Raw genomic sequence first — 14,284 nt, 5'->3', positions numbered from 1 at the left:
TTAATTGCTGAGACACATAAAAATGCATCTATGATGGAATATTAATACCATCTAACTACTTTTATAAAAAGCTAATTTTTTGGTGCCTTTTCTTTCTGCAAGTTGATGTTTGCATTTACAATGTGCCAGAGTTTACAGGCTGAGTTGTCCAGTTAGCACTCCACATCACTGAGTGGCCATTACCCTAAGGCATAAACACCTAAAGAGGAAAGAAATAGTTTGTTGTGTGCAGGACACAGGCTGTGTGCAGGGCACCAGCTATTCAGACACTTGCTGTGTGAGGGACATGGGCTGTGTGGAGCAAGACTGTTTAGTGAATGCTCCAATAGCCTTTTCTTCCTAATAATTATTAAAAGTATGTTAAATTGGGTTTAAGAAAAAACCAAGAACTTATGGTGTCTATCTCCCTATGCCCTAGAGGAAACAAAAATTAATGAAAAGAAAACATGTAATATATTGAACAAAAGTGTTTTTTTAAACCATTTTTAATCTTTAGCATTTTCTTATTTATTTACTTATTTATAGACAGGGCCTCACCGTATAGCCTGGTTTTCCTGGGACTTGTTACACAGTACCGGCTGTCCTCAAACCATCAGTGACCCATCCTTCTGCCTCTGTCTCCTCAGTGCTAGGATGGTTACAGGTGTGTGCCACCATGCCCCGTTCTTTTCACCTTTTAATTAAAATCCTATGACTAAGCGACTCTTATGTGTTGAGGTCTTTCCAGCTGTGCAGTCACGTGGTCCAAACACAGAGACAGCAGGGTCAGGATGGGAGGAGATACAGAAACAAAGGCATGTACGTGTGAGAACACAGGGACAAATCCAGCTACCCTCTGAAAATGCTCCAAGACCATACTAAAGGCCTCAGTTCGTGAACCTGAAATCACACTCCTGCGTGTAGCCATCATGTCATCTATATATGATAGTCTTGACCTAGCAGACAGCTCCCCTTCAAACCAAACCTGGCTCAAGCTGAAGATCCCTGGGAAGTGAAACCAGAGCACTGTGGGTAATAACTCTAGGAACATTACAGACCTATAAAAATTGACCATTTATAATAGCTTATGGGATTTTGCCATGTTTATCCCTAAATTTTTCATTTTTATTATGTTTATCATGTTAATACAGAATGGCAGGTCATGTCATGCGCATGAAGGAGAGAGGACAACTTTCAGGGGTTGGTTCTCTCCTTGCATGTTGTGGGTCCTGGGAAATGACTCAGGTCATCACCTTAGTGGCCAGCACCCTCACCAAACGAGACATTTTTCCAACCCCATCACCAATTTACTTTGAAGATAATTCTGTTTTGATTTATTTAATTTTTAATAGTGTGTGTGTGTGTGTGTGTGTGTGCGTGCACACGTGTGTGCAGGCATGTATGTTCACACATGTGTGAGTGTACATGCCAGAAAGTTCCAGAAGAGGGCATTATTAGATCCTCTACTGTGGAGTTACAAGTGGTTGTAAGCCATCTGACAAGGCACTGGGACCTGAACACAGGTCTTCCACAAGAACAGCATGCACTCTTAACTACTGAGCTATTTCTTCAGCCCCAATTCTGAAGACAATTACCCTGAATATTTTATTAGCTCACTCATTCAACTAGTTTGCAAATCTCTCATAGACCAGATTGTGGTTTGTGTGAACAAATAATTTACAAGATCTGGAAAACTACTTTAAAAAGTAGTTTAGTCTAATGTCACAAATTAACACAAATTTAGGGATAATGTTTACTATAATAAAATGTATATGAGTTTGGCATTTATACTTACGTAAACTTTAATTTTCTAAATTTTATAAACGCTCATAATTTTCTTTATACTGAATTGGGAATGTTAATGGATGTTTTTCAGGAATGCCTTCTCTTTCAACAAAGCATTTATTTTCTTTTTGTTTTCTTTTTTGAGACAGGATCTCATTATGTAGCCTGTGTTGACCTTGAACTCATGATCTTACTGCCTCAGCATCTTCTATGCGGGGTGATTACAGGCTTAGATTACCACCATACCTGGCTGCTGCTGCTGCTTCTTCTTCTTCTTCTTCTTCTTCTTCTTCTTCTTCTTCTTCTTCTTCTTCTTCTTCTTCTTCTTCTTCTTTTACAAGTTCATTTTAGATGCTATGAAACATCTGTATTCTACAGCATGTAAATGGGTAAAATCTATATTCAAATTGTTAAAAATTACAGAGGGTTTTTACCAATTTGCTCAGTGTCTAAGTAACAACCCAGTATTTTTTTGTGTCTTAACATCCATGTATAAAAAGCACATCACCTGGATACATGGGGTAGGGCCTAGGCCTGGCCCAGGATGATGTGGTAGATTTTGGGGAGCCCCTTTTGAGGGCCTTACGCTGCCCGGGGAGTGGAGAGGGGATGGCTAGGGGCAGGTGGGATGTTGGGGGGGAGGGGAGGGAGAGGGAGAAGGGATTGACATCTGAAGTAAGCTTGTTCCTAATTTGAACTAATAAAATAAAATAAAAATTAAAAAATCACAGCATGTAAATAAAACTGAAAAAAATAAAAAAGCACATTACTTTTAGATTATAAATACATTCTGTAGCTTAATCTTAATTTTTCTACATATATTTAATAGTCAAACAGCTTTCCAGTTACATTACTTTATAGAGTTGGATGTGTGTATCATATTCCTGAGGAGGGAGACTTAATTTAAATGTATGCAGCACTATTGCATTGGTTGGGGTCCCAGGCTACATAAATAAGAGAGACCACCAGTGTTCATCTCTTTCTGCTTCCCGGCTGCAGACGCAATGTGACCATTAATTTCATGTTCCTGCTTCCATGGCTTCTTCATCATGCTTGATTTCACCATCACACTGTGAGTCAAAATTAGCTCTTCTTCCTTAAGTGCTTTGTCAGGCATTTTGTCACAAGGATGAGAACAGTAACTGAGACAAGCACCTGCCATTCCAAGCAGCTGGAACCCATCAACACAGACGCAATTCCCACCAGTGTATAAGGGCTTTGTCTCTATGTTTCTGAAGGCTCACATGGCAATTAGCAGGTCTTGCCATAAAGCATTTTAACATGAAGGTATGTGCGATTTCTAGACAGGATACTATTACAAAATTTATAGTTTATGTGTTCTGCAGTCATTACTCCTGCATATGGGAAAATTTTAAGAATGTGTAACTAGCTTTATTTCAGCAGCCACTTTGTTGCGAAGGCCTGGAAATGAATCTCATTCTGCCCAACACATGGCTGAATCAGGTTACCAAAGAATTTGTTGTGCTAATTTTCTGGGAACCATTTCAAAGCAAAGCAGACACCAACTTCGTTTTATATGGAATCCAGTGGGTGTGAGGTGGTTGGTGCTTGAGAAGGTCTGGGAGGAAATGAAAGAGTTCAGCAATTATCTTGCCAACGACAAATGAGGATTTCCTTTACTGTTAGCTTGAGGAAGGTCTAGGCAAACAGCCACCATTATTAATAACCAACCACAAAACCAGAACTCAAATGGCTCAAAAATACAAAGAGGGTATCAAAGGTTGGGTTTTTTAAAAAAAATTGTGCTAAAATATACATATCATAAAATTTACCACAGTCAACATTTTAAACCATTCAACCGAGATGTATTGAGATTACTTCCAGTGTTGTTTAACTATCGACAGTGTTTTCAAGAACTGCTTATCCTCCCAAACTGTACCTATAAGCCAAAAATTAACCCTTTGTTTGCTCCCACTTCCAGCCTTTCTACCTCTTATCTCTCAGTCCCATGAATTTTCCTATTCGATACGTCAAAAGTAATTGGATTTTTACAATATTTGTCCTTTGATGTCCAAGTAATTTCACTTTAAGAGCACATCTAAAGATTGTCTAGCAGGTATCAGAATTCCACTCTGTGGCTGTATAATGTCCCAATATATATACCAAACACATTTTGTTTATGTATTAATTTTCCTGATAGATACCTGGGTTGCTTCTGTCTTTTGGCTTTTACAAATCTTATTGCTATGGATGTTGCAAATATCTGTTTTCAGTTCTTTTGTAGGTATAATAGAAGTAGAATTGGTGTAGCATGACAATTCTCTACTTCACTTATTGAACCACTGCCAAGCTCTTCTCCATATAACTCTCCCATTGAACAAGGGTCTCAGTTTCACAGTGAGTGTCCTCATGAACACTCAGTCTACTTTTGATAAGAACCATCCTTTTGGATGAGAGAGGCATCATGTGGTTGGATTTGAGTTTCTGTACTGGCTGTTGTTCACATATGCTTATTGGCCATTCACAGATTTTCTTTGGAGAAATGTTAGCCCATGTCCAGTGTTCATGCTTAACTGTCCATAGTTCTGTCCTGAACATTAATCTCTTATCAAATAAATACTTTGATAATATCTTCTAATAATCTGTGGTCTCTCTACTACTTCTCCTTTCCTCTATTTTTCTCATTTTTCTTTTTCTCCACCCACCTTACCTCCAATCCTGCATCCTTTTTGTCTTTTTGAGTCAGGATCTCACTATGTAGTCTAAGACAGCCTTAAACTTATCATCCTCCTATCTCAGCTTTCCAAGCACTGGGATTACAGACACATGTCATTGTGTCCAGCTCATTCTTCTGATAGTATCCTTTGACACAAAAATTTCTAATTTTGAGAAAGTTCAATTTGTGTATTTTTTTCTTGGTGTCACAGCCAGTAAGTCATTATTAAATCCAATATCATGAAGATTTTACTCGATTCTTTCTTGTAGGGGTTCCATGGCCTTATACTTATGTGCAGGTCTTTGATTCATGTGGGATTCTCAGTATGAGCATTAAACCAAATGCCATTCTACTTGGGGGCATCTTGTTTCTCCAGCATTTCCTGATGAACACATTATTGCTTCCTCATTAAATGGTCTTGGCATCTTGTCAAAAGTCAACTGACCACACATGTTGGAATTTCTATCTAGGCTCTATGTTGTATTCCACTGATCTATAAATCCATCTTAGGTCAATACCACACTGTTAATATTACTGAATTATGGTTTTGTAATAAAATTTGAGATCAGAAAGTAGGAGTCCTCTAGTTTCTTCCAAAATTGTTTTGGGTATCTGTAATCTTTTGAGACTCCATGAAGATTTTCGGATAGGGTTCCCTGTATCTGAATTAAAACACAATTGGGATTTTGATAAGGATTGCCTGGATCTGTCTATGTCTTCAAGTATTCTTATCCTCTTCACAATATTTAGTCTTCCATTCCATGACTTTGGGCAGTCTTTCTACTTAGTTCTTTAATTTCTTTCAGCTAGGTCTTATACCTTTCAGGATAATTTTTTTGAGGTTAAATTTACTCCTAAGTGTTTTGTTCTTTTATACATTGTATTGGCTACTTTTTTTTTTTAGTTTTTTACTTTTTGTATATTTGAATTAGAAACAAGATTGATTTACATGACGATCCCAGTTCCCTTCTCCCTCCCTTCCTCCCCTACCAGTATTGGCTACTTTTTTATTGCTGTGCCAAGACGCCATGAGCAAGGTAACTATAGGAAGTGTTTCCTGGGCTTATAGTCTTAGAGGGTGAGTCCATGACCATTTATGGTGGAAAGTATGACAGCAGTCAGGCTGGCAGGCATGGCACTGTAGCAGTAGATGAGAGCTTCTATCTGACCCACAGGTATGAGGCGGAGAGTAAGCTAACTGGAAATGGCACAGGCTTTTGAAACCTTAAAGCCCACCACCCCCTTGACATATTTGATTTAACGAGGACACATCGCCTTCAACAAGGCCACAGCTCCTAATCCTTCCCAAAAAGTTCCACTACCTGGAGACTAAGCATTCACATGTATGAGCCCAGGGAAGGAGGCATTCTCACTCAAACCACCGATATCATTATATTTAGAATGGTTTCCTTGATTTCCATTTTGAGTTGTCCATGACAGGAACATGGGAACACAATAGATATTTGCATATTTCTTGCTACTTTGTTGAGCTCATTAACTACATTTGATTTTTCTGGGAGTTCTAGAACTTTCTACAAGTATAGTCATGCCATCTAATGATAAAAGTCCCCCTTTTGCTCTCCAATTTAGGTGTTTTAAATTTCTTACCTAATTGCTCTGACTAGAATCTCTAGTTTAAGTTGAACAGAATTGCTAGTAGTTAAAAAGTACCAACTACCTCTCAGAGCTCATAAGCTGGTATTTGGAAGAAGAGGTCATCATTATCCACACTGGTTCTAGGAATGCTGACACACACACACACACACACACACACACACTAGCTGCCTGAGAGGGTGAGTGATGAGGAATGACAGGTGAGGGACAGAGGATGGAAGCCTCCAAAGGGTTGGAATTCACTGACGTTCACCAACTTCTTAACTAAGTTCTTACTTGGATGCCTCAAGTTTTTCAAGAGACACCAGGGGTGCAAAAGTGTTACTTTGAACAGTTCCTGGCAATACAAATATTATTTTAAGGACAGACACATGGAAATTCCTACTCCACCATCACCTGAAACTATGGATTTGAGTTGTCTTGGTAAACTCTTCTTATCTGATAAATCTCTGTTCCAATAAGATAAAGATTATGGAGACAAACTTTTGTGGGGCAGTAGGCTTCACTTTATTTCATATCCATGGGTCTTATTACTGATTCTGATCTTTATTCACAAAAATGCATTTATGACATACTTGAATAATAAAACCAGGAATATAAGGATGTCTATAATTCAATTAAATTTAATTTCCCTCTTAAATCAACATAAATCTAAAAATTAGGCAAAAACTCAGTAGATGGCTTGCATTTAAAAGACCTAAATAATCCAATTAAAACATTTCTGTGTAGTAGGCTTGGTGGGACACACCTGTAATCTCCATGCTCAGCAAGCTGAAACAGGAAGATCAAGAATTCAAGGCCAGTCTGACCTACAAAGCAAGAATGTGTTTCAGTTTTCTTTTGGTAAGTCAGTTAAGCAATGTTTGAAAATGAAACATTTATCTCACCAGTTTTGGAAGAAGTTTGTCAGTTAAGCCTCAGCAGAATGAAAAGGAGTGATGGGAGCTTTCTTCTGCATTTTCTCTCAGAATCCTTCCAAATTTAGGTTTTTAAAAAGGAAAATTAACGAGACAAGTCACCTCTTTTATTAGGAATTAAAGTGTGTAACTTTGCCCAAGAGCTGATGGATCTTACAATTTTCCATTTGAAAACAGACTGTTCCTTTAATCTCCATTCTTTCCAGGAGCTTCATTTCCCTCTCTCCAGTTTTAGGTCTTCTCTGGCTAGCTAATTGCTAGTCTCCATTTCAAAATATTCTTAATTCTTAATCAATGTTCAGGTGGGTAGGCATGTTGCTTAGTGAAAGATCCTGTAACAGAATTACACTTTCATTAAATCAATATGTATGCTTTGTACCCAAACCAGGTTTTCATTTGCAAGTAAGGAGTCTTCCCTTTTCTTTTCTTCTTTTTTTAAAATTTATTTTACATACCAACCACAACTTCCCCTCCCTCCTCTCCTACCTCTCTCTCTACCTCTCCCACTTCTCTCCCCCTCATCCATTCCTCCTCCATCTCCACTTAGATGATCTCCTGTGGGATCAACAAAGCATGGCACATCAAGGTGAGGCAGGATCAAGCTCCTCTCACCTGCATCAAGGCTGAATAAGACATCCCACTATAGGGAATAGGTTCCAAAGAGCCAGCTCATGCATCAGGTCCTGGTCCCACTGCTAGGGGACCCACAAAAGACCAAGCTACACAACTGTTATCCAGATACACAGGGCCTAGATTGGTCACATGCTGACTCCTTTAGCTGTTCGTCCAGAGTCTGTGAGCTCCCACAAGCTCAGGTCAGCTGTCTCTGTGGTTTCCCTATTCGTGATCTTGACACCCCCTTGCTCATACAATCTCTCTAGTCTCTCTAGTCTCTCTTCAACTGGACTCCCGGAGCTCAGCCAGTGCTTGGCTGTGGATCTCTGCATCTGCTTCCATCAGGTTCTTGATGAAGGTTCTATGATGATTACTAAGGCAGTCAGTCACCAATCTGATTATAGGGGATGGGTGGTTCAGATACCCTTTCCACTGTTGTTAGAAGTCTTAGATGGGTCATCCTTGTGGGTTCCCAGGAGGCTTTCTAGCATCAGGCTTCCCCTTAATACCACATGGCCCCTTTTATCGAGATATCTCTCCCATCATTCTACCCCTCCATTCCAGCCACAACTCAACCATCTTGATCCCTCATGTTTCCATTCCCCATTCCCTCCCTTCTACTACCCTTCTTCCCTCAGTTTACCCAGGACACCCCATCTACTTCCTCTTCACAGGGAGATCCATGTGTCCTTCTTGGGGTTCTCTTTGTTACCTAGCTTCTCTAGGACTGAGGATTGTAGTCTGGTTACCCTTTGCTTTACACCTAATATCCACTTATGAGTGAGTACAAACCATGTTTGTATTTCTGATTCTGGGTTACCTCACTCAGGATGATTTTTTCTAGTTCCATCCATTTGCCTGCAAACGTCATAAAGTCATTCATTGTTTATTTCTGATGAGTAACACTCCTTTGTGTAGATATACAACATTTTCTTTATCCATTCTTTGGTTGAGAGGAATCTAGATTCTTTCCAGGTCCTGGCTGTTATGAATAATGTTGTTATGAGCATTGTTAAGTAAGTATCCTTGTGGTATGGTTGAACATCATTTGTGTGTATGGCCAAGAGTGGTATCATTGGGTCTTGAGGTAGATTGAGTCCCAATTTTTTGAGAAACCACTATATTGATTTCCAAAGTGACTGTATACATTTGCACTCCCACCAGCAGGGGAGGAGTGTTTCTCTTACTCCACATCCTCTCCAACATAGGTTGTCATTAGTGTTTTTGATCTTGGCTATTCTGACAGGGGTAAGATGGTATCTCAGAGTTGTTTTGATTTGCATTTTCCTGATAGCTAAGAATGTTGAACACTGCTTTAAGTTTATCTTGGCCATTTGAGATTCTCACGTTGAGAATTCTCCGTTTAAATCTGTATCCCATCTTTAATGAGATTATTTGGTATTTTGATGTCTAGTTTCTTGAGTTCTTCATATAGTTTGGATAGCAGTCTTTTGTCAGATACCAGGTTGGTGAAACTCTTTTCCCATTCTCTAGGCTACTGTTTTGTCTTATTTACCAAGTCCTTTGCCTTATAGAAGCTTTTTAGTTTCAGGAGGTCCCATTTATTAATTGTCAAGCTCAGTGTCTGTGCTACTGGTGTTATTTTCATGAAGTAGTCTCCTGTGCCAATATGTTCAATGCTATTTTCCACTTTCTCTTTTATCCCCTTCAGTGGATTTCTATTAAGATTTTTGATCCACTTGGACTTGAGTTTTGTGAAGGGCAATACATATGGATCAATTTGCATTCTTTTACATGCCACCATCCAATTATGTGAGCACCATTTGTTGAAGATGCTTTCTTTTTTCCATTGTACAATTTTGGCCTCTTTGTCAAAAATCAGGTGTTTATAGGTGTGTGACTTTATGCCAAGGTCTTCAATTCCATCCCATTGATCAATGTGTTTGTTTTTATGCCAATACTAAACTGTTTTTAATTACTATAGTTCTATAATAGAGCTTGAAGTCAGGAATGGTGATACCTCCAGAAGTTCCTTTATTGCACAGGATTGTTTTGGATATCCTGGGTTTTTGGTTTTCCATATGAAGTTGAGTATCGTTCTTTCGAGGTCTGTAAAATCAGGCACAAAGGGTGTCCATTCTCTCCTTATCCATTCAGTGTAGCACTTGAGGTCCTAGCTAGAACAACTAGGCAACAAAGGAGATCAAGGGGATACAAATTGGAAAGGAAGAAGTCAAACTTTCACTATTTGCAGATGATATGATAGTTTGATCTTCCCTTTTCAAACTCAAAAGGACTGTGATGGTTGAGGCCTGGCTGCAAGCTTTTGCCATTGTTTCCTCTAGCTTTCTAGAGAAGGGCTTCTAGAACTTTCCTCTGTGCCTCACTGAGATTGTGTCTTAGAGTTAACTTCCCTTTCATTTTTCTTTTCGCAACAGGAGCAAAGCTCTTTGTGAGCCACACCTTTGGTCCTTTCTAAGGTGTGTGTGTGTGTGTGTGTGTGTGTGTGTGTGTGTGTGTGTGTGTGTGTGTGTGGTGGTGGCTCTATGTCTGAATGCAAAGAATTTTCACCTTCAGGAAATGTTTCTGTCCTTTTTAGTGTCCACCCTTTCTGACTTTAGAATTGATGTTGGATGCAGGAGCCTACACCACTGCCTCCAGGAGACTCTCAGTTTCCCACCCAGGTAATGGCTGTCTAGCGGTTACCATCCAGCACTTCGGAGCACTCCATATGCTCAGCTGGGTTGCTTCTCCCTCCCACAGACCAGGCCTGGCTCCTCACTTTTACCCACATCCTGTGCTCACTCCTCTCCTACACGTGTGCCTCTCTCCCCTTCCCCCTGTGCCTTAGCTTACGAAGCAAAGTTGTAACTTTGAATTCCTGTTTTTCTAACCGCCCCCATGTGACAGGATATCTCTCAATTGGAGGGTTTTCCTAAATTCAGGAGTCCTTTAAAAGGGACAGCTTCCTCTGTCCTCCTCTTCAGCCGGGCAGCTTCCAGACCCTGGACTAGGCAGAGGTGCAACCCAGAGACCTGGCAATATACCTTCTCTTTTCCTCTTCCCTCCCTTCCATCAGTGGAAGACAAGGGTACACGCTGGGCCATGAGGCTTCCCCTACTCCTGGCTTTTATCTTTGTCATCCCGGTCACTGTTCCACTATTGGGTAAGTCTGTTCTGAGGTGGGGGCTTTGTACACCTGCTTGTTTGGAGTTGATGCTTAAGAGTTCTGTGTACATCTGAAAGAGGAGTGGAGCACACGTTCTTTCTGTACCTGGGGCTTTACCTAACCCCCATCTAGTCTGCATCTGGCCTTGGCCTGGCAGCCAGTGTGGAAACCCAAGCTGGAGCCAGGCGATGCTGCTGCCCTCCAGTGCTAGCCGTTGCCCAAGCTGAAGCCCCCAGAATCTCTTTCCTCCTGTGGGTTATCTTTCAGGTCTGGTTATTTCTATCTGATTTGTGCAGTGGCTTCTTGTTTTGTTTTTTACCCTACTTCTAGTTTTCAGTTTATGCCTTTGCCGTCTCAAGCCCTATAATACCCTCTGAGCATCTCTGGCAAGAAAAGAGAAGTTGCTTCTCCTCATTCTGGATGCAAAAGTCTGAGGAGGGGGAATTGCCCTTGAGGAGGGACTCTGTAATTTTCACCCTCAACCTTTCCTGTCAACCTTTTCATTCATACTTTTTTATTTAATTATTCATAATTTTTATTTAATTAATTTACATATTTTACATTTCAACCACAGTCTTCCCTTTCTCTTCTCCTCCTACTCCCTCCCTACTCCTCTCCTTTGCCCCTGTATCATCTATCTCCTCCCCTGTATTCACTCAGAAAGGGACAGGCCTTCCCAAATCATCCTGAGTGAGGTAACCTAGACCCAGAAAGACAAACATGGTATGTATTCACTCATAAATGGATATCAACTATAAAGTAAAGGATAACCACACTCCAATCCACAGATCCAGAGAGGCTAGATAACAAGGAGAGCCCAAGGTGGGGGGCAATGCATGGATCTTCATTCATAATTTTTATTGCTAGAAAGTCCATCCTTATCTGTATCCAAAATTGTCCAGACTGTTTCAGAAGTGGATGTATTTGATGCTAAATTCTGAAGTTGGTGGTTGTGTCCTTAGAAACCGATCAGGGCTCCTTAGATGTTCAAAGGCATTGCTGAGTCTGCATTTCTCTGGACTCTTAAGCATTAGAATGAAAGGGCCTGGGAGAGTTTTCACTCCCAGGTCTATTTTGAGACTAATTTTGCTTCTTATCACCCTTCATTTCCACCAGACAACTAGTGCCTGCTGGACACAGTTTGTGCCCTTGGTCTTAGCCCAATTTCTTCTGTGACACTGATGCCCTCTGTTCTCTAGGGAGCTGCTTGATAAAATTGTCAATTTCTTAGGAATGTTTCCCTTCTGGAGACAACAGGATGCCTCCCCAATGCCTTTTTCTTTGTGGGCACAGACACTGGGACAGAGTGTGAGGTCACAAAAATCTCTTTGAGCACAGATACTGGGACACAGAGCATGAGGTCCTGTAGGTCTCTTTGGATACAGATACTGGGACAGAGTGTTCCACAGGTCTCTTCTGTGGGCATAGATATGGGAACAAGGAGTGTGAGTTCCTGCATGTCTCTCTAGAGAACAAAAAAACAAACAAAAAGTGGGGGCATGAGAGTCCCTTCCAGATCCAGATATTTTTGTGTTACTCTAGAACCTGTGATTTTTCAGCCCCTCACTGGGAGGTTGTAGGCATGCAAGCCACAGTAGAGCCACGCCCCAGCCTCCTTTTACTATTTATTTATTTCAAAAAAAGTTTTATTATGTTTATTACATTTCTGTGTGACTTGCCATAGAATTCATGTGGAGGTCAGAAGACATTCCACTATGTGGGTTCTGAGTTGTCAGGCCTGGCAGCAAGCACCTTTACCAGTTGAGCCTTCTCTGGTCTAGGAAACTGCTGTGCTTCTTTTATTTCCTTGTGGTCCCAATAGCCCAAGGGTGTTCCCAAAGGGCAAAATCAGAATACTTGCTTAGCTGGTGGCTACTTAAAAGACACCTGAGTTTTCAGGACCCCTGTTCTTAGTTTCCCACTAACTCACGAGACCTATAGGATGATCCTGTTCTCCCTGATGACCCAGAACTTTTTCTTTATCCCCAAGGGAACATTCCACCCAGTACTGCTTTATGCATCTGTGTGCTGAGGCCACTGATGGGCTAGCTATGCCCTGGGAGTCTAGGGAGGTTAATAGAGGGAGCCCCTTGTCCTCCTTGCTCTTCTGGCCTGCCTGCTGTCTTTCAAGAATCATTGCCAGTATTTAAGCATTGGTGTGTATGTAGGGAGTCATAATCATAGTTGAGACATTGTGAGAGCTGTTGGGAAATGAATTTGGACTAAGCAGGGAAATATAATTTGATGAGTTTGGTTCATGGGCAACGGTGTGCTGGTAAACCGAACAACTTGTTTGTAGGAGAAAACAAAAACATAAAACACTAACTGATCCATGGCATTTGCTGATTTTTGCCCCCATGAGTAAATAATCCCACCATGGTTCATTTCCAGCCATGTAAGCAGAACTGGGAAGAGAAGCAAGCAACAGACTCTAGCTAGCTGGTGCCACAAGGCAAAGCAGAGTGTCACATGAGGGGAAGCTTAAGCTATTAAAAAGAGAGGAAGTAATGGTATGAGAGAAAAGTCTTAGGATCATGAGTCATTAGCCAAAGTGCTATGATGGGCTAGCATTGTGATGATGGCAATAGGCATGGGAAGTCAAATGCCTAGAAGGTCATTGTTTAGCAGGTGGAAGCCAACCCAGGATGCTGTTCACTTTCAATTCTTGCTCTTCCATCCTCTTCCCCCTTGATAAAGCCATGTGAGTGAGCCGGATCATTGATGCAGTAACATATGAGATCAAAGTAGATAGGAAGCAGGTCAGTTGTGATTCTGACACTGATATCATGCTGGAGTATTTGTCCTTACGTGTATCCTATTTCAGTTTTGTCATCTAATGCCAGGAAAAGAGTTAGCCTAATTGTCATGTGGTTATTGGAGTGTCCGTTCTCACAATTGCCCTTGCAAACTTTGATTTCACTTTATATGAATCTCTTACAACATGGATGCTTAAGTTTATTTATTTACCTGAGTTCAATTTAGTGAAAAGAAAAACAGCCTCATTCTCCATATTTCTATTTGTTTGCTACTGTGATATTTTCCACAGTTTTCTCAAAGTTCATGTTTGAAAACCCATTTTCTCTTATTCTGGGAACAGATACCTAGGTTAGATTGATATCAGTTAAGCATAATTTTTATTCCATATTAATCAATTTATTTATTGTGTTGGTCTGAGTCTGTATGTGGGACTGGTCTTGTCATGGCCTTCATGTGAAGATGAGAAGACAGCTTTCAGTGTTTGGTTCATTCCTTCCACCCTGGGGGTTCCAAGGAGAAAACTCAGGTTCTCAGGCTTGGCAGGAAGTGCTTTTTACCCACTAAGCTATCTGGTCAGTTCCATAATTTTAACTTTCAATCTATAGGTGTTATATATGTAATATATAGAGACACATATATAATATTATAATATGTACTATATAATATGTTATATATTGTTATATGTTAACTATATAAAACTATATATATATATATATAACTATATGAAACATAACATAGACAGACAGACAGACAGACAGACAGACACACACACACACACACATATATATATATACACACAACATACACATT

At 40.3% G+C, this 14,284-nt stretch overlaps 1 protein-coding gene across 2 annotated transcripts in view; it reads left to right on the top strand.

The window, feature by feature from the left end:
- The first annotated feature begins 10,653 nt into the window (after window positions 1-10,653).
- The window catches only part of Mrc1 (mannose receptor C-type 1), an 87,842-nt gene continuing 84,211 nt past the window's right edge, over window positions 10,654-14,284 (top strand). For both annotated transcript variants that reach the window (XM_027405251.2, XM_035441485.1), the window contains exon 1: window positions 10,654-10,714. In XM_027405251.2, the coding sequence (XP_027261052.1) occupies window positions 10,654-10,714 (61 nt within the window). The remainder of the gene's footprint in view (window positions 10,715-14,284) is intronic.

The sequence above is a fragment of the Cricetulus griseus genome, chromosome 3, assembly GCF_003668045.3.
Source record: "Cricetulus griseus strain 17A/GY chromosome 3, alternate assembly CriGri-PICRH-1.0, whole genome shotgun sequence".
In the NCBI taxonomy this organism is placed as follows: Eukaryota; Metazoa; Chordata; class Mammalia; order Rodentia; family Cricetidae; genus Cricetulus; species Cricetulus griseus.
This window is presented reverse-complemented; position numbering and strand designations above follow the sequence as displayed.